Source organism: Thermobia domestica, chromosome 12 (genome assembly GCF_964235325.1).
Source record: "Thermobia domestica chromosome 12, izTheDome1.hap1.1, whole genome shotgun sequence".
In the NCBI taxonomy this organism is placed as follows: domain Eukaryota; kingdom Metazoa; phylum Arthropoda; class Insecta; order Zygentoma; family Lepismatidae; genus Thermobia; species Thermobia domestica.
In genome coordinates this window covers 100,001,906-100,023,440 of record NC_137465.1, presented here as the reverse complement: position 1 = coordinate 100,023,440, position 21,535 = coordinate 100,001,906, and the positions used below count along the sequence as shown (strand labels likewise).

Here is a 21,535-nt window from a genome sequence, read left to right as displayed (position 1 = left end):
TGCTGAAAATGCCCTCTCCTTTGGTTTGTGGGCGGGCTGGAAAATACTGATACGCGACTGATTAAAGCTATGCATTTTTTTTAATCCAATAGAATAAAAACAAAATAGGCTATCTCCGTGACTTAAAAAATCCCATTTACACATACGTGAATGGGTTAATCAAGTTCACATAATAATTACACTCATTTTTGTTTCGATTTATAAGAGTAGTACTTCATTAATATTTCAGTTACTTGATGTAATTAAATTCCGTCCAGATTCTGAAATCAAATTTTAAATTAAACAAATTTTCTCAGCACTAAAAAATGATCATCCCACACACGGTGCAATGTGGTTCGATAAAGTCATCAGTTCTCTGCGCATGCTTTAGTTTTCTGTATAAAAACAACATGCATAGTATAATTCATTATAATTACTGCGTCCGGATATTAATTATTGATTTTTGACATTTTGTCTTTCGACATGCAAATTGCCCGTCACTTGCCTCTGCGTAACTAATTATAACTCCTCAAGCACCTAAAGGATTAATAACGTGTTTCAACACTCATTACACTTTCGCAAGATTCTCAATTTCAACAATAGATGGTGTGCAAGTCATCTGACTGCGAATATGGCTGGTGATTATATTGACGTCTCGAAATGATATTTGTTTTTTGTTTCTGATGTTCGACGCATTAGTGATGGTTATAAGTACTTATTAACGTAAATGTGACTTTGTGATCGGACATTGCTATTTATGTGTTCTAGTGGAGAATGAATTGTCACCAAATATTAAGCGGTGCCTGCAACGCAGGGGACCACTGTTTTGCGGTGGGAAGTGTTGAAGGGATACCATTCACGGTTCGTGAGCTAGTTAATAGTATTGTGTTATAAAAATATAACTTTTAGATTTTTTCCCTGAGGTATTAATCATTGACCCACGTGTCCAAAATAATTTTAATGTAAGAGAAGCTAATAGAATCATAATCAACTGTTGTAATCTGACGGGAGAAGTTAAGGTCGGATATGTAGTCTGCGTTATTGCAATATGCAAATGTCATGTTAATGTAAATATAATCAATGAAATCTGAAACCGATATGCTGATAAAATGGGAGTTTCGAATGTGTCAAAATTGCCATCAGTAATTCCTACCTGATAAAATAATACCTTGCACATTCATTAAACAACATGCCACAGTGTTTTATTGCATTCAGTGTATCATACTTTGAGAAGTTTCGAGGGTTGTACTTGAAAATGTGAGAATTAAACTTTTGCAGTATTCAGGCTGTAAACAGATTGTTTATAAATTATGCTTGAATGTAGCTGTATTACTGTTTTTCGTTTTCAAGTACAAGGAATGGTTAACCAACAATACCTACTCCAGCTGATATCTGGATAAATTATGCTTTTGGGGGGCCAGATTTTTTTTCCTAAAACTTGATGCGTTTTTGCTAAACATAGTCTTATTTTCGTTAGTTTCAGTTAGATTAGGTGTTTTACGGAAAGCTTAACTTTGTACTTAACCTTCACGGTTTGTATAAATCGGCAATGGATTTCAAAAACTTGCGCCCAATATTTTCTTGTTTCACTAGACGTCTTAATACGTATTCAGCCCAATATCCTTCCATGTATTGTATCCTCCTCCGAACACAGGTATCGAGTACTTTGCCCAACGCCTCCTGCTGTCAGTTGTAGCGTGGGTACTGTTCGTGTTCCTCGGCAAGATTCTAGAACATAGGTCCCCCTTCCCATTTAGTTGTAATAAAGACAGAAACCATGCCCTGCGGGGCTCTAACCTGCCTTCACTCGCTGACGCTCGCTCGCCAATACTATGTGAATTAAATATTAAACTGATACAGAAAGGAACCAACCTAGCTACTAACCTATATGGGAAGGGGGAGGGGACCTGTGTTCTAGAACCTTCCCGTGTTCCTCCATTACGCACACTGCATTTTTATTCTTTTTACTTCCCAGATTACTCACACATTAATTAAACTTTCGTAGCAACTCTTTGTCCTGTAAACATTTTTTTTTTCTGGTTTTGGCCCCCTAAATACAGAATTAACTCCTGGTATTTTTACGCAGAAAAATAAATTATACCCAGTTAATTTTAATAAAATGAGTCCAAACTTCCCTTACTTAAGCCAACTCGACCCTACTCTACTTACCGATGCGCAGCTGAAGTTTGTATTTAACGTTTATCCAAAGATAATATGTAAGAGGTTTGTTGTTGATAATAATATACATTGTGACTGTTCGCTTATTATAGATGGATTTGCGGGGAAATTGATAGGGTATTACTCGAGCACACGGCTGTACCAAGTTTGACACATTGCTTAAATTTTCAAGTTAGGCTAGAGCTTTGTATTCCTTGTAGCAGAGCATGCGCTAAATGAGGAGTTGCATTACTACTTGCAGATTGACTTCAGCAAGGCTCCGTATAAGTACAGTGTAGATGTATGGCATAAAACGTACAGTGCATAAAATACAAACCAACTTGTGCTATGTGGCCACTAATGCCATCTAACCGAGCGCAGCAGGAGGACCCTAGCAGAAGCGAGGGGATACGTTTGTAGGGAGCAGACGCGTCAGTGACTGGGGGTATATACATAAATGAGGATAGTGGAAGATCACACTTACCGTATATATATGATACTTTCCCTATCACTCAAAATCCATTTCAGTATGCTATGCACTGGTAACATTGTTATTCTTTCAGGAAGAGTGTTCCACAGCGTATTTTACCTACAAATTTTCTGTTTGGTAAAACCGTCTGCACAAGTGAACCCATTTATAGTGTACAAACAAAAAAGGTAATTAAGTTGATCACTGTATGCTGACTGATCACGGAGAAAAATAAAGATAAATCTCTGCCACACGCAAGGCATCGTGTTTTTATGCTATTTGTAGTGTTCCTTTCACTACCCTCGTTTATGCGTATACCCACTGTCGCTGACGCGCCTGCTTCCTAAGGACGCGACCTTCCCAGCTGTGCTCCTGCCTATAAGTGATTTTTTTAGTAATCACGAAGCACAAATTGGTTTGTGTTGTATACTTTGTAGTTTTTATGGCATATGCTCATTGTTTTTGATATTTGCGAATATGACAAGAGTTTCCAGCACCTAGTATTTGAAAGGTGCTAACTGTTGCGCAGTAATACAATGTGAATGCATCCTTAGTTTGATGAAGGATAAAAAAAAACAGGAAATTGATAGTTATTTGCGAAGTACAGTTACACTAAGTGAGAGCAATTGTATTAATTGGGAATAAAGTATATTAACTGAGAAATAGGAGTATCGTACAAAGTAGAAACTGGATCCAGTTGGCTAAGGAAAGAAGTTGGTGGAGAGCTTTCGTGAATGCGGCATTGAACCTCCGGGTTCCATAGGCCATAGTTAGTTAGTTAAACTATATTAACTTAACCCTTTCGAAACGAATGAAGCGAACGTAGCATCATAAAGCTTTACAGTCAGGTGACAGCCCAAATTAGCTACCTATTTCATTCAAACTGTATTTCGCCATTCTATTGTCTAAAGGAATGGTGTAATAAAAAAAAAAAAAAAAAAAAGTGTACGCGTGTTTGCGTTGAGTGGTCGACGACATCATACTTAAAACCCACTGACTTAAATCAGGGCGCTTTAACTTATAAGTGGTGGAACTGGGGAAGTACAATGTTTCTGCCGCTTGGTGATGCTAGTGCTGTTTGGTGAAAGAGAAACGGAGGAGACGCCAGAAAATGCATTGCTTAGCGCAGGAAAAACAAGTAAATATTTTTGCCCATATGCACACACTAGATGAAAAAAGAAATAGTAACCATAAAAATTCATTTACACTTTTCAAAATAACAAACTGAAGCTCAGTATATAGAAAAAGAAATTTTAAATTTAAATTTAAAAAGGCAAATGTTTTAAGAAATTCTACTTACCCTAGCTGGAGGAAAGTTTTGTCAATTTTCTCGCCGATTTTGCAACTGATGCAGATCTTCTTTCCCTTGACATTTCTTTCGCGCGAAAAATGAAACGACACTTAATGTAGTGGAATATTAACTTTGGTAAATACATGAACAGGTGATCCTCTGAACAACATAAATTTCGGAACACTGGTATTTCGTACAACATTTCCACACAATCAGAAAATACGTCACCCCAAAGTGCGTCTTCTTTTTGTAGTTTCTGTTCCAATACCTTGTCGACGTGTCTTATTACATCATAAAATGCTATAGAGGGGTATTTGAGATAACTATAATCGTTGCCCCCAAAATCTTTTAACCGAGTAAGAATATGAACGGCATTTGTATCGCTTGGAGATTCAGAATCGCTTTGCAAAGATGCCAAGCAATTTTTGCACGAAACAAGTTGTTTACTTGCACTGTGAAGCAAGTAGCCACACAAATAATAAATTACATTATTCCCCCTTGCGGTTGTGCTCTGATCACTAGCAGATAAATTAAAAGGGTCTAATTCCGGTTCAATGTCAGTTAGTGTAATTGATTTCTTTATGTGGTCTTGAATGCCTTCCTTTATTTCCTTGCTTTTGTTTATCTCCATTTGAGCCATAGATCTTATCTGATGCGTAAAGGATGTTAATTTTCCATCAACGGAATCTTCACAGTTTGCTTTTGAAGAAAGTGCTCCTTTCACGGGTACGTATATGGACTGAAGCAGGTGAAGGTGGAAGAAATCAATTGATGTCGGATGATCATCACTACTCAAACCACGTATAAGACCAAAATGTCTTTCAGCAGGATCTTGGTTAAATTTAGCTGTTAAAACATATTTGTAGCCTGAGGACCAAAGCAATTCACACAATTCAATAGTGCTTTTAACTGTTACTCGAAGAGATTCTAAAGTTTGTTTGGATGCAAAGGTGTTGTCTGAACGCTGAAGAATTTCGAAGAAACGTATCAATACATTGTGAAGTTCGTCTCCTTTCCGAAGTCCTTCTATTGGGCGTTTGGAATTCAATGCGTCAAAAACTTGATTTATGTCTTGCGTGAATAACTCTGTATCTTCGCTGCTTTCGAAGCCGGGCACTCCAAGTTCTCGGTAAAATTGCATACCTGTGGCAACTGTTCTACTGAAAAGCTGTGTGGCTAATTTTACACTCATCTTCTGAAATGCCTTAGGGTTTATATGAGAAGAAGTTAATTTCGGAACTACTCTCTTACTAGTGTGTGATTTGGTCTCGGAATCATATAGTTTTCTGTAGTAATCAAACCGCACAGAACGACCATTGTAAATTACACTTCCAAATTTTTGAAAATTATTCCTAATACATTTGATGATATGACAAATGTCTCCCATTGCAAAAATTTGTCTATTGGCATCGCAGGGATTAGAAATGAAATTCTTTATATTGCCTAAATTTCCTGATATTCCTAAATTTTTCCAAGCCTTTTTGTTTGGTTGACTACCATCGCATGTGAAAGCCACTACCCTGACGTTATTATTTTCTAATTGGATAATTACTTGTAAGATGATTTTTGCAAGTGTATAACCATCAGTGGCATTCTTGCTTAAGTAAATTGCAATGGGTTGCACCCACGATTTCATAAGAGGAGCGAGAAAAAACACTAAAGCATGGTCGCCTAAAACATTCTTATCTTCTTCTTTTGTGAATTCACCCATGTTCACAAAACCATCGAAACTACACTTGCTGGAATTGTATCTAATATCCTCACGTAATTTTACTTCATCAAAAATCAGAACACAATTACGACCATTTTCATCACTATCTTCCATGTTCTTAGCTATAGCTGAGAGAGCATGAGGATTTATGCCATAATTACACTTGAGACCGCGCAATAATTTACGTAGTAAAGAAACGGAAGGCAACGGTAACAATTGATGATTCGCACAATGTTCATATCCTTTCCTTGATTTTATTAAAAAAAGCAAACTTTCCAAAATGAATTCTGATTCATAGCGCATTCCGCATTTCTTTGATTCATTCTTCTTTGTCATGGTACGAACGACTAGTTTTTGTTTGTCCGGTAGTCTTTCCGTTTTGTACTGTCTTATAATAGTTCGTAATTTTTCAATTTCTTTGATGTGATCACGTCGCTTCTTCTGGTTTCGAGTGAGCATGTGTTTTATCGTTTCACTTCTCTACGAATACGCATTACTTCATTTGCAAGGTTATTTGAATTACTTGCACTTGAGCTTTCTTCAGCACTATAAACTACTGGTGTCGCACTACCTGGTTTTGGGTTCGAAATTACTTCCGATTTCTTTTTCCGGGGAGAAGGGGGGCGCCGACGTTTAGAGGGGATTTTTCGTTTACGCGGGTTGAAACTTAAATAGCTTGGAATCCCGGGAAAATTATGCGGCACAGCATTTGGGTTTAGTTTCCATTTGTCACGTTTTATTTCCACTAGTTTCTCTTCTACTGTAAAAGAATCTACTTTCACTAACATGTCATCACTGAAATGTATATCACAAACACGATCATTTAGGGTTAACGCACGGTCACTTCTAGGAATTTTTCTGTTCCACTCGTCTAAACAATCTTTTGGAGGTCTAAAAAAATGCCTACCATCGCCTTTAGTATGTCCTGACTTACAACCTGGCACAAAACAACCTGGCATTATAAAAAAGACTTATTTCAAATGATTTTAAAACTCACACAAGAACCTCACCGGCACTAAACTTACACGTAGTATATACTTTGTTTTCCCTCTGTTTTCACCAAACGAACGGCGCGCCGCATGGTGTTGGAATTTGGAACTATTTCAGTCTAACTACGGGGTCTTATGGAAGGTGCACCACTTGTAATTTAAAGCGCCCTGCTTAAATGAACTACTTTGTGTGTATGTTTCGGAGCGGTTATTTGTAACTGGCTTCAGAAACAGTGGGTGCAAAAGGTGATGGTATATCTCTGTGATTGCATCGGTTCATAAACATACAGAGATACAAAACTAAGCATTTTATCGCTCTTTTCCTTTCCCCCTCGTACAGTTATGTTGAATTTGCTTGGGGAGTAAAAGATTTTTCAGCGCGGTGATAGTAAACTATTCATTATGAAGCGTGTATTTGTGCTTGCTAGAAGGAACTTTCGTTCTTGTTCTTGTAAGTGTTAAACTTTTATGACAGAAAGATCTCCCCTTTTTTCGTGTGATGTTTGTGGATCTTTCCAGCATGAAAAGTTTTTTTTTTTTTTTTTTGGTGGAAATCTTTGTTGTTCATCAAGTATTTTTTTTATTGTTTGACATGGCGTGGCATTTTATAGCAAGAACTGAAGTGTTCTCTGATTTGATAGTGCAGTAGTAGGATATTGGCACGTAGATTCATCCATGAACGTTCTACGGGGTCCAAAACTCCCGGAAAGAGATTTTTTCCTTTCCACGTACGTCATGGAGCCATGGGCATCATACCATCTGAAAACTGGTTTCATTCTGAACAAAATGACACACCGACCGTGAAAATCGAATCAATATTGCTCTGTTCAGATTTTTTTTTTTTTTGTTTCAGACCCTATTTTTTTCCTATTTCTGTCTACGATTTTGTATATTCCAACAGGATTCAAAAAATATTTTTTTTTTTTCTCTCGTAACTGAAAACAGTATCGAAACTGGTTTAGTAAAAACATTTAGAGTATCCTTACGCATTTTTCATGGGATAGGCCATTATGGGCGGTACATTCACCAGTGACAATTCTACAAGGGCCAGAACCCCCGAAAAGGGATTTTTCTCGATTTCTCCACAATATCCCTTGCCATGTATGTCATGGTACCATCTGAAAGCTGGTTTGATTTTGAAGAAAATGTACGAACCAAGAAATTTGGATGAATAATGTTGGAGCAGTAGCTACTTAACTGAAAGTACACAATTTCTTAAAAAGGATGCAGCGATAGTATCGTAATTAACCGACTTCATTGTGTGTGTGTTTACGTTTAATCTCGACATAGGTACACTTTGTATAAGCGTTCGCTTTTGCTGTGGTTTCGTTTAAATTTAAGAATCTGGTGGTGGCTTTTGGAGTTGGACTGTGAAACTTCTCAACAGTTGACTGTTATACCATAATTCAGTGTAGCTGTGTTCACGTATGATACCGTAATCCGCAGACCGATTTTAAGGGAAATATTTGTGCACTTTTCATAGGACCAATTGTATAGAAAGTTAGTGTCCTACCTTTAGTGCAAATCACAGCCTTCTATATGTTCCTAGCCACGAAGTGAAAATGGCAACGCAGCATTATCTGTCATAGGTACTCCGATGGTCCTACCTAGTGTACCTATATATATTGCGATGTCTAAAATATTTATGAAGTTGAAAGACAATGTTGTGGACGATCAGAGGAAAAGATTTGTCTTCAACGTTGGGAGGCGGACAGATTGGAGGCTTATTCTGGGGGACACCAATTTCATCTTACGTTTCTCTGTGACAATCAGACAAAAATCATCCAATTTTTCCCCAAAAACACATTTCGAATCAGATTAATGGGGAGAACAGTATCCCTCAGCTCCAAGATTGGAGGGGACATGTCCCCCTAATCCTCCCGGGATTTGCGCCAGTGGTAGTAGGAACGGGTGGGTTATGTTCTCGACATCAAATGGGCAAATTAAAGACTTGCCCAAATTTTTCTGTACATTGAGCTGAGTTAATTTTGAATTTAACGTCCCGTTCAGCAGCGAGGCTATATGAGACGTAGACCTACTGATTACCGTGGAATCCGAACCACATGAGCTCCCGCCGGGAATCGAACCCGGGTCTCCCGCGTCAAAGGCGCGTACGCTAACCGCTTAGCCACGGAGCTCTTTTCTGTACATTTTACAATCTATGGATCCGTATAGTAAAACTGCACCAAACATTGAAAATATTCGTATGAAACACGTACGGATTGTCCAGAATTTATTGTAATTTTCAGACAGCTCATGCACCTTTTCTCTTGCAAAATATACGCTTTAAACTATAATAATCGTAGGACACACATATATAGGTTGGGTTAGGTTCGGTTATTTTTTATATATCATTTTCATAGTTGACAATCAGCTACTGCCAATCCTCCCCCACGACGGAAACTTATATAGTCCAAGGCTTTTTTTTTTCTCCTTATTCCAATGTTTTGACTTTAAAACATTCTAATTTACGTTTTAACATTACTGCAAACTTTCCTAACACAATTTTTGTCTCTTGTACATTTTACTATCTTTGAAGTATATCAAGTAAACCAGACCCCATCCGTCACATCGTCAGTAAGTTCATTTTGTTACTGGATTTAAGTTGTGGACATTACTTCCGAAAGTGGGTCGTACATTTTTACACTCGAATTCCGATGTTTCTCATGTGAATTGCATAAATGTCTTACTTTATCATTTGCAAGTGATAATACCCGCATTTTTGCACATCCTTGTGACTTTCCAAGACATACATTACATAAAGAACTTAATCTAAAGCTTCCTCGCGATCACAAGACACAGACAACCAATTATTTCACATTTCCTTTGCTGAGAAGATTCTACGGACGGGACCCACAATGTTTGGTAAAGTAGACTCGGATTCACTGCGTTCAGTTGCATCCTCAGCGGATTTGAATTCACAATCACGCGCACCGAAGGACAGTGTTCGGACCACTGCAACGACTGTCGTATATTTGCTGTTTCCGAAGGAATTAACTTTACTTAATCTGAAGTATGTATGGTGCCGACTGTCACTCGTAATATCCGTGGTTTGACTTCCAGCTGGACGGCGATCATGACTCTTGGTTTTCATGAAAACGGGGATAGATATGTAAGTATGCAGTTGGAGAATAACTTTTACTAAAGAGGAAAAGTCTTCGAATAAGAAACCTACTTTGTGGAAAAAAGTTTTCAATGTTTCGTCTCCTCCTGAAATAAAGTTGAATTAAAAAAAAAAAAAAAAAAAAAGAAGAAGATCCAGTGTTGAGGAGTAGGTACACAGAAGCTTAGATTCCGAATCCTGAATTTTTAATACCCCCGACCCCTTTGCATTTGTAGGCCTAATATATACTTCGTTATATTAATTGATAGATGCAGCGTATAAGCTGTTTCCACAGTCAAGGAGAATCATCACTCTACGTTTAGAACTTTGCTAAGCAATTGTTAAATTTGCTATTTGATTTTCATATAGGTGCACAAAATGTTTGAAGATGAAACTAATTATAGCACCTGTCTAGAAATATTTTAATAATCGAGGCATGATCATTACAATCGACGTTGCATCTGGACGATTGGTATGATGCATTTTTTTTTTTTCATTTAAAGTAAGATACAGCATGTGGGAGCCATTTTACATTCGGAAATACGAGAAAGATAAAAGCAAACACTATAGTATGAATAACACATAACTAAAGTCAATAGTTCATCAATTTTAAGTCCTGAGTTCCAGTTCATTGCGTTTTCACATTCCACTACTATATAAATCTTGTTTCTTTCATTTTCTGACAGTTCTTCCACCTTCCTGTCCCAACACTTTCATTTCCCTACAATCCACTAAGAGTCCGTGTCTCTTATATGTTTGTAAATAGCATTAGTGTGTCCGATGAAGCCAAGTTGTTAATTGGCGAAACGTTACACGATTTTGGTTTTTAAATAAAGCGCATTTGCTTTCTTCAGCTATTATTTTATTTTATCCTGAACTTATTGATGTGTAAAGGTCTGACTTACGTTTTCCACTGATATTCCTTAATTCACACACATATAGAAACCCCTGTACAAAATATCAGTGAAACTTTTACACATCAATACATCACAGCGCTAGAAATTAAATTACTTAATAGTATCATGCAACTTGAAGTAAATTTTGTAACGGGGAAAATTAAAGATGTAATACATTTTGACCATATGTTTTAATTAAAAGTAACACAAAACATCAAGAGAACGGCCCCACAACGTTTACTTACAAAATAAAAATGTAGTAGTATAATGTACACCGCTAGGCGAAACGCTTATTATTTAACCCGGCGGCATTGGCACCACATCTCACAGACCCGTACCACCTGTTTTTGTAGCATGAGAGCACCGTAAGTGTCCTTGGTAAGTGATGCAGTATTAGGATCTTCGTGCCTTGATTTCAACCAGTCCACAAATTACTGTAAATACTGAATTCTGGGATCATTGTCATTAGTAAAAGGCATTGAGTATTCGTCCCTTTTAACTTTTCCTTTTAATACATTTTTGACGTTCATTACCTTTCACTATTTGTTTATTATTTCCAAGAATTTCATTGTTCCTCCATTTTCACTGTTGTTCGTAAGGGCTGCAATAGTAGTATCATGAAAAATATTGCACACAAACTTTACATTTTGTCGTTCCAAATTGTTAGGGTACAAAGACTTATTGTTCAACTTATGCCTTCCGCAAAATCTTTTCTTCCTCGCCTTTATGAAATTCCCGCAAGTGGCTGAAATAAGCTTTTTCTTCATATGGATACACAAATGTTTTTTCACTGTTTTTCAGATTTAACCAACACTTACGTATATTATTAAATATATGTACACTATCATACGAGGGCCAGTCAAAAATTTTCTACAGTTTATTTACATGAAGCTAGGGTTATACTATGTACATTATTTTTGTACGTAATCAATGCATTAATGCATTTGGCCCAACTGTCAACGAGCGTACGTATTCCTTCCGAATAAAAGGTTTTCGGTTGGTCGTGAAGCCACTTTGGCACCGCATTTTGCACATTTAAATCTGAGGCAAATCGGCGACCACGCAAAGCATCCTTGAGTGACCCAAACAAGTGAAAGTCAGATGGAGCTAGGTCTGGGCTGTAGGGAGGGTGTTCCAGTAACTCAAATTTCAGCTTAGTGATGGTTTCAATAATGTGATGAGCCGTGTGTGGCCGTGCATTGCCATGCAACAACAAAACTTTCTTCGACAACAAACCTCGGCGTTTGTTGCGAATTGCCGACTTGAGGTTCTTTTCAAACATTTCACTATAACTCGCACTGTTGATCGTCTTTCCCTTTTCCAAGAACTGTGCCATTATGAGCCCCTATGAGTCCCAAAACACAGTTAACATAACCTTTCCTGTGGATGGCTCAGTCTTGAATTTTTTCTTCGTCGGAGATCCAGGATGTTTCCACTGCATACTCTGGCGCGTTGATTTTGGCTCATAGTGATGAACCCATGTTTCATCGGCTGTAACTATTCTGCTTAAAAATGCATTACCTTCGTTGTTGAAGCGAGTAAGCAAGCGTTGACAGACCCTAACACGAGTGAGCTTGTGTTCAGCAGTAAGCTTTCTTGGTACCCACCGTGCACAGACTTTATGAAAACCGAGCTCCTCGTGAATGATTTGATGGGCAGAAGCCATGACTGATGTTCAAAGCAGTTGCTACCTCATCGATAGTTATTCGACAGAACCGTTTCTCGAGCTTGCTGAATGTTGTCATCTGTAGTGGAGGTTGATGCCCGCCCTGTTCCCTCTTCATGCGTTACACTTGTTCGACCACTTTTCAACTTCTCGAGCCACAAAAACACAGTTTTACGTGATAGTGCACTTCTCCCATATTGCAATGAATGTCTGACCCTTTTACACCCTCCGACTAGAGGAATCGGATCACTGCTCGTTGTGGTGCAAACTTCTAATGGAGCAACCATGATATATCTGCAACAGAAGGAAGAAAAATGGAGGAATTAAGATCACACTTTTACAGCATTACCACAACAATATAACAATAAAATATGCGAGGACAGAAGACAAAGTGCGCAATGTAAGAAAAGTTATGACAAAAGTGTAGATAATTTTTGACTTGCCCTCGTACATAAGGAAAATTTTCTCTCCAAGCTATAAGATCTACTAACAAGAAATTTAAATAGGCTCTAATTAATTCTATTATTGTCTGTAATATACACAATACCTTGAAGCCTACAGTCTGAACATAGCTTACTACATTTTGAACAATTTCAAAAAGTTGTTTCCCTGACATTGCATTTGCTGGAACCAATTGGACAACCTCGTGAGACCTTCCAAAACATGAACTTAACATGAGTTTGTACAGTGGTGGCTTGTTCTGTTGGACTGTTTTCAGCATAACTTGTAATTTTTTGAGCTTTGTAAGTCGAACAACTTTTAATATGAATTTCATCTATTAATAATGCTACAATTCTTTCAAGGCTACTGAGATTTTTAAAAGTACACTTGAAATACATTTCATTGCTTTTCTCAATTTCAGGCGAAGTATTTAGTGAGGAGGACAATGCTTGCAAACGCCGGAAACTTGGCAAGATTAAGAAGTTTCTCAAAATTTCAATAATACTTTTACAAAATGACTGTACACATGAAAGGCAAACACTATAGTGTGTTTGGAATACCTACCTAGTGGGGTATTTAAAAGCATAATCTGATCAAGACTTAAATGTACATTAAAATTATCCTTATCTATATATTTGATTGCAGTTTCTATACTGTCACAACCTTTACTTATATAATAGCTGGAATCACGAGTAACCTGAGTCACATTTGCATACCTAGGCAATAGTTTTCAGACTGAGTTTCAAGTTAGTAGGTAAAATCCAATTAAGATCCTTTGCTGACAACTCATAATTGCAAATCAACACACGAACACTCATTTCATTCTTAACAATTATGCTGTTCATTACAATTACTTCTTCAAACTCTTGGTTAACATCACAATCAATATTCAGTATGTAAAAATACACATTTTAATTAACAATTTTCACGTTCCATTCACGAAGATTTAGTTTTGTTGATAAATCATTTACAAAATCACTGAAATTTTCAATAACATCTGAAGACAAAAACTGGTTAACTTCTTCCTCATGTCTTTGTATTATTGTCCTCCGTCTTTCTTCTGGATCCTTCCTAACGTTTCTTTGACTGGACAAATACGAAGGAAGATTTTTGAATATATGAGGTATGGCTCCATCCACCAGCTTCGGGTAAGTCAGATCAGTCGTATGTTTGTTTCCTGCATAATCTGTATAATCCTTAGTTCTGATTATATCAGAAGAGTCAAAGTGGTCTAAATACACCGCTGAATATTTCATTGGATTCCAATTACTTCTTGGTATTGCGCTTAGTCATTTCTTGAAAAGCTATTCTTCTTTGGGGAATGAGAATGTTGACTTTGTACCTTCAGTTTTAAGAGTACTCTCATAGTTAGATTTGCATCCTAAACCGCAACACCGTCGTGGCATCTGAAAAAAAAAAGAAAAAAAGGAAAAGTATCATAGATTACACAGCAGAACAAATTACCATTTACACACATATATAGGATACCAAGTTTGTCATTAACGCCCTTGTTATTAGCGTCCAACAACGACATACAAACAAACGGCATACACTGTGTTTTAAGAAGCAGTAAAACGTTAGCACAGGAGAAAAAGGGGCGGGAGGGATGTTGCCCCTTTCAGACCAACGTATTTATGTAAGGTATGCCTAGTTTGAACTTTGGACTTGGAGAAACGAAACTTGCTATGAGGTTTATCATCAAGAGTAGGTTACCACGTATCGAAAAGTGCAAAAAGTCTCCATCTTTAATCCAATATATACGGCTGAATTTCGTAAATCGCCTGTAAAGTATAGACCAGATGTTGAAACAAGGCGGGATCAGGGGAAGGAGGCTCCAAATAGCGAAGCGAGTTTTAATATTGACGTTAAATCGTGCCACAGGTTTAGAAGCTTTTTTTTTTTTTTTTTTTTTAATTAGATTAAGATTTTCTAAAAACTAATCATGATTTTGTAATTATATATCCATACACAAGGTCTAATAAAAATGACCGAATTCTTTAAATAATGCTAGAAGAGTTCTAATGACAAAACCAAATGCCGAACGCATCTAGTGGCATCTCGTAGCAAGGTATTGGTTTCTGCAGTGCTCCTTCTTATGCGTTAGTTGTAAAGATAAACTTATCAACAATTCATATACATGATAGATTTAATCAGAGCCCCTCCCTAGCCGAATGATTACGCCTAGCAGTGCGAGGGGTTTCGGAGTCGCTACCCGGCGGTGGCTCAAATTTTGATGTTCATCCAGGACAAGAGAATAGATAATTTGCCCACCATATGAGTAACACTAAATTTTTTAGTATTCTTTTAAGAACGAGGCCAAAGTGTTACTATGTTTAATTTACTGTTTTTAAAGCAAAATAGCCGAACTTTATCTAGCAAATTAAACACACTAAAGCTAGAAGCAGCAAACATATGTCCCTATAGACAATTTTATAATACAATGTATGAAAACCAGACAAACATAACTCTAAAAATTCGATCATCGTTTCGTTAGATGTATGTACCTAATTTTCAAAGCTCCACTTGATGTCAAATCATCCTAACTCCATCTTTCCTTACCTCTTAGCGCCAAGGAGTTACGGCGCTTTGATACCAAGTAGGGCTTTCAAAATTATGTACATCTAAGAAAACGATGAGCGAATTTTTAAAGTTACGTTCTTCTCTGGTTCTCACGCATCGAATAGCTGTTTAATAAAATATTCCAGTATCTCAAAAGTGATTCACACCATTGTCATTCTCACTGGCTCAACAATACAGGGCAAATATTTCCAAAAACAGATAAAACTGAGAAAATATGTTTCTGCAGGTTGATAGCCATTGAAAGGGCTAAACTTATGAACTATATAGCAGTGTCACTGATGAAACAGTATTGCCAATCCTAAAAATATTCTTTGAATTGCACTACGGCAGTTTATTACAAATATGAAATTTACATGAAGATCCAAATTCAAAGATGTATCACGTTTTACGCAGTGTTGCAAACTGATGACACTACATTGTTACAAAAATTATATTTTTAGTATTTCTACCCCTTATATCTCTGAAACAAATTTTGAAAGTAGTTTTTTGCAAGTCCATAGCCAGTGTGAGCAATGCCACGAAAGAAAGTGTTGCAACTCACACACACACAAATACTGTATATATATTAAGCCGGATCCTTATGTTGGGTTGGATACATTGTTTATTTTCTGACATTGTTCTATTGCATCTGAAGATAGCCCACTACAGTTATTACTGATTAAAAAGAAATCAAAATAACCTTTTGTAGTGATGTTGTGGCGTTACTTTGCAATGCTTCGTGCAAGTCTTTGTATGTAGATTTCATAATTGTAATAAGGTGCCATAGTGCCATTCGAAAAAAAAAAGTATATCTTAGGGTTGACAACACTTTTCCACCAATGACACTGCTACATAGTTCATAATATTAGCCCAGCTAATGGCTATCAACCTGCAGCAAAAGATTTTCATTATTTCTCTCTTCTTCGAGATATTTGTCTTTATATAAAATATAATATTAGGAATATCTAATGTAAAACAAATCCATAATATAAAATATTTTCCTCATAAATTTTGTTAAAGCTTTCATATAACTAAGTCTCGTTCTGCAACTACATATGTGCTGAGAAATAATGATTCAGGGTAAATCAAATCAACACCTTAATTCAGCTGCAAATGCATTCCTACACTGGTGCGATATCACTCTATTCCATCTAACCTGATAGGTAATAAATGTAAGCTAAACCACAAATTTGTAGTATGTGGGCAACTCCATGTAGCAAATCAAACAGTATTTGCAATAGAGTGCCGATTATCCGATCTAAACGGGGTGTGGCCTGGTCGGACGACGCGGAAAGTAACAAATACGACATTTAAATATTCATTACGCTAAAACTTATAGTCAAACGTACTTAAAATTTATACTGTATGTACTACAAAGAACAATCAATCCTGACGAAAAGAGTTGGTAATTGTCGTTTGTTTTCAAGCTGTTTGACGTGTTTTATTTACTTCTTTCTACTGCCAACCAGGTCGGATAACCGGGACACTACTGTACTAAAAAAAAGTTGGAAGGACGAATCATAACGTTTGTTTCCCATGTCAGTACCAAGTGTAGAACTGTCAAATGGTTGTACATAATTGCAACAAAATATTGCTTTTTGACATTGATATCAGGTGTTATGAATAAAGTCAGAATGGCTGCTTCTCTCAAGGTTGGAAATCGTACAATAGTTAATGTATGGTATTGCCACATGATTGTAGCCTATGTCCTCATACAGTGCAATAGGAAAAAAAAATAGTTATTGTCAATAAAGTGATTTCAGATTTGCATTCCTTATCAGTATTCACGCTTATGTCCCTCACAACTCTCCCCCACCTGCTCCAAATAGCGAACCAACGGAAGCTAAGTGACACCAAGAGTACATAATGATAATGTCAATTTTTTACCTACTGAACCTTCAAACATTTTTTCCCTGAAATAATCAAGAGCTGTACTTCAACTCTTCAGACAGCCAAAAGTGGTAGAAGAATGGTCTATTTTGATCGCCTATCAGATTTAATGAAATAGAGTATTCATTACTCTTCAGTTCAATACAGGAATTACACGCTACAAAGTAAATATTATAGCTACTTACTAAAATCTAAGTCTAAAATATGAGAAATGCATAAAAAATCCTCACAGCCTTATCAGTGTTAGAGCCACGGAGCCTCTGATTACATGTTATCATTAGATCCACGGTTCGAATCCCTCCAAAGCTGAGAGAATTTTCTGTCTTTTTTTTTTTTTTTTTTTTAATTTACTGATGACAAACTTTGTATAGCAAGAAATCATATCTAAATGTAAAATAATTACCGTTTCTTATTTCGCCGCTAATTTCTCTGGTCACCTATTTTTATTTTTATTATTTTTTCTGATATATTCCTCATTCGTAATTCTGATTATGAAGTCATAAAATCTGAAAAGGAAATGATACTTTTGTGAAAACGCACTACTCAGAAATTAGTTGTTTAAAGTACAAAATGCTTATTATCCTATAAACGTAGGGGAAGGAGTGAGCGAAGCGAACTGGCTAGGTAAGGTAAGATGACACACTCCATTTGTTCTAGAAGGATTTTAATCAGATTTACTTCCACTTGATTTGTATCATCCCGCTACTTACACATACTTAGGCTAATGCAAGATATAGTGGAGAAATGTTCAGATAAACGGACATGTACGGTTGCCGTCGTTTCCTATAGCAAAAGATTTACCATTCTGTGCTCCATATAATACTCATGGCTAAGTTTACAGTTCCCTTGAAAACAAATGTGACTCTAGTGTCTCAATACACTCTTTAAAGTGCGTGTACTAGTTGCGCAAAGTGCACCGCTATCGGAACTTCCAGATAAATGAGAAAATAGTAAGGACACCAAATAACATTCAATTTTTTACTTTTGTCTATAACTAACTACACATGTTCTTTATCTTTTTGCAAAGTTTTTAACCACCAAATCGGAGTTTTGGCGAAATGTTAATATTTCTCGTTTCTATTCCATATCACGGGGGGAGGGGGGGGGGCAGCCTAACCTAACGTACCTAGAGACGCTGGTTTACTTTTGGCGCATCACATTTTGCAATATTTACAGGTAAAATTCAATACTTTCATGAAAAGGCATGTTTATAAAGAACAAATTTTTGCAAGCGATAGAATTAAATATGAAGTAATATACCTGTATGTTATGTTTACAAATGCAGGGTTACTAGTATAAAATCCTTATATGTGCTTTACTATGGATAAAATAAGTGAGTGCATATGGAAGACGACTGTATTAGAAATTATTTTCCACCTGCGGTGTATTTCTGCACAATGTACAGAAGATTTATTTTATGTTCACATGATAAGCGCTATTAAAACTCGTATAATTACTAAAACTCACTCGTTTTCACTACCCTCGCTCATGCGTATACCAATTTTCGCTGACGCGTCTGCAACCTCCAAAGTTCGTCCCCCAATTACTAACCACTGTTCCTCGTTTAAAGGAATCTTCCCGAGAACCGAACTTGTGTCCACAGACTAAAAGCGACTCATTTAACATCTGTGTGCACCCAGGATGAATAGCATAGTTGAATAAAACAGAAAAAATAAATAAAACGAGCCCCCCAAAGAATCCCTCTCTGTAAGCAATGTACCGAGTCCGGTTTAGATGTATCAGATTTAAACAAAACTTAAAAAAAAAAAAAAACACAGACAGACAGACACACACACACACACACACACACACGCACACACACACACACACACACCAACAATCAAATAGGTAGTTCCAAAAACCTTAATGGGAAGTTAATATAAGAAAGGAAAACGCCCAAGGATTAACCTATAGCAAATCTTTATTCATACTAATAGAAAAAAAATCTCGAATCGCTTATCTGGAAGTAAAGAATCCAGTCCTTTATAGGAGAAAACCATTTATTGCGCATATCTCCCAAAATTGGCAGAAGAATACTAAACGAATCGTTATTTTAACGAAAAAAAATCAGATGTCTAATTTCGCCTCCTAAGTGAGGTGTCAATCGGGACTTGAACCCCTAGCCTCTCCTCCCTCTAAAGGAGTGGCGTGGCCCCAAAGCCAGTAAAAAAAAAAAAAAAAAGTTCGGCGACTTCATTTGCATCCCCCTTCACACAACCCTCTTGCTGTGTGATACAGTTTAAGACCAACAATCTCCGTAGCCCCCCAGACTCGCTTCTTAAGAGAGTTGTGGCCTGAAAATATGTCAAACTATATTTTTTGCATCACGGCGATACAGCCCTCTTGCTGTACCATCTGAATCTCCAGCCGCCTCTTCGACCGAGAAACTGAGAATCCAGAAAAGAGATCCCGTCCCCTCTTTGGACAGAACCCTAACCATCTACCTCTTTAGACAGTTGAGCTGGCATCCTTCAGATCTTTCCCGTAAACACACTTTGGTTGTCGTTCACAACGCGATCATACCACCCATTTCTCGAAAAGAAAGTTAACAAAGAATTAGCTACAGACTGAGCTGTGACCGGAAACAAAGAAACAAAACGACTGAAAGCGTCAATGATTATCAAGCAGAATTGATAATCTCCCCCCTTCGACCTAATTAAGACCCCCATAAGATCCAAATAAGCAGTAGACCCTGGCTTATTCACTAGACTGCTGGTCATAAAACCTAACTTACTATTTGACGAGTCCTTATAAATAGCGCAGGGAACACAGGATTGACAAAATCTTCTAATATCCTTTCCCATCTTGCTCCAAAAGAATTGTCTTTTTGTCCTATAGATGGTTTCTTCGATGCCTGGATGTCCCGAGAACTCTAAATTATGAGTCACCTCTAGTACTAAGCCCCTCAAATCTCTGGGTACGCACACAACCCGCCTCTTTTCGCTATTTAGTTTGATTTCTTTTTCTGACTCCATCCATGGATAATCTGGCACTGGAAGCAACATTCTTAATTTTTCTCTTTTCTGCTTTGCTACCAGCTAACTTCTTGGTTTGAGAAATAGAATTACCTTTCTCAGGAATGAGTCAGTTTCCTGGGCTTCTCTTATTTTTATTGGTACTATAAGTTTCACATACTGTTCAGAATTTCCCCGCTGCTCTTCTTCTTCTTCCATTAATATTTCAAATAGAAGATTTTTAAATAGATCTCGCTTCTCTCTCATCGTGCTAGGGAGAGTCTCAACGCTGAACACGTTCTGATCTATTTTTTTCTCTTTATAGCCTCTCTTGAAATGCTTCAGAGCTCTGCTGTCATAAAACGAGATTAGGTTAATTTCCTCCTTAGGAATATCACTCACATCCGTGATTTTTCCGTCTTGGTCCATTATTTTAATATATCCCGTGTCACTAGCACAGTTCAGAGGAAACTATTCATTTGCATGCTCAGTCCCCTCGAAATTTTGATCCTCATTGTAACCTGTCTCGATTCTCGGCAAAAAATCCACCCGGTGGGTCTTGCCTTTTCTATATTTGAGAGCCACTGGAAATCTTGAGATCCTAGCCAACCACCTGCTCACCATAGCTGGAACCTTGCTGGCTTTGAAGAGTGGGATCAATGAAGCGTGATCAGTGTAGACATACACACAAGGGGAATGTATTAAGTACAGTTCGAATCTCTCTAAGGCGAGCAGTACTGAGAGGAGCTCCCGCATGTGGTCCTATACCTAGTTTGGGATTCCGTCAAGGGTTTCGATCCGAACGATACAACATAGAAGTTGCCTTTTTTTGTCCTGCCCGAGATAGCCAGCGGCTATTTCCGAGACGTCGACGGCAAAGATATGCATGAGTTCTTCCATCCTTGGTAGCATCAGTTCACGGTTCTCAACAATCGCATCGTTTAGCTCTTGCAGGGTCTTGTCCTGTTGTGGCCCCCACGACCACCTGACTCCTTTTTCAATAGTGACGTCATCGGAACACAAATTTTCGCCATATATCTAACGTGGTTTCGAAAATACTGAGTGAAACCGAGGGTCCTCTGTAATTACTTGACATTCTTGGGGGGTTGCAGTTGTCTCACCATTTTAAGCTTCTCAGGAGTACATGACACTTTGCCAGGTGTCATGCGGAAACCGAGGAAATCTATCGTATCAGAGAATAGCACAGCCTTTGATGGACTAAGACTTATATTCGCATCCTCCATTCTTTTCAGAAGTTGCTCCATTGTGTCCAATAAATTCTCCGGTGATTCACCAATAACTGTGAGATCATCATAATAGACTATTACTTTGGAATAGTACAGCTCACCCAAGACAATCTGCATCAATTTGCAGAGAGTGTACGGCGTCGTTTTCAAACTATATGGGGCTCGTATACACTGGAAGATCCC

At 37.5% G+C, this 21,535-nt stretch overlaps 1 protein-coding gene across 3 annotated transcripts in view; it reads left to right on the top strand.

Moving 5' to 3' along the window:
- Positions 1-334: 334 nt before the first annotated feature.
- Positions 335-21,535, top strand: part of Rbcn-3A (rabconnectin-3 alpha) — a 354,959-nt gene continuing 333,758 nt past the window's right edge. For all 3 annotated transcript variants that reach the window (XM_081733859.1, XM_081733860.1, XM_081733858.1), the window contains exon 1: positions 335-840. In XM_081733859.1, coding sequence (XP_081589985.1) covers positions 754-840 — 87 coding nt within the window. In that variant the 5' untranslated portion in view covers positions 335-753. The remainder of the gene's footprint in view (positions 841-21,535) is intronic.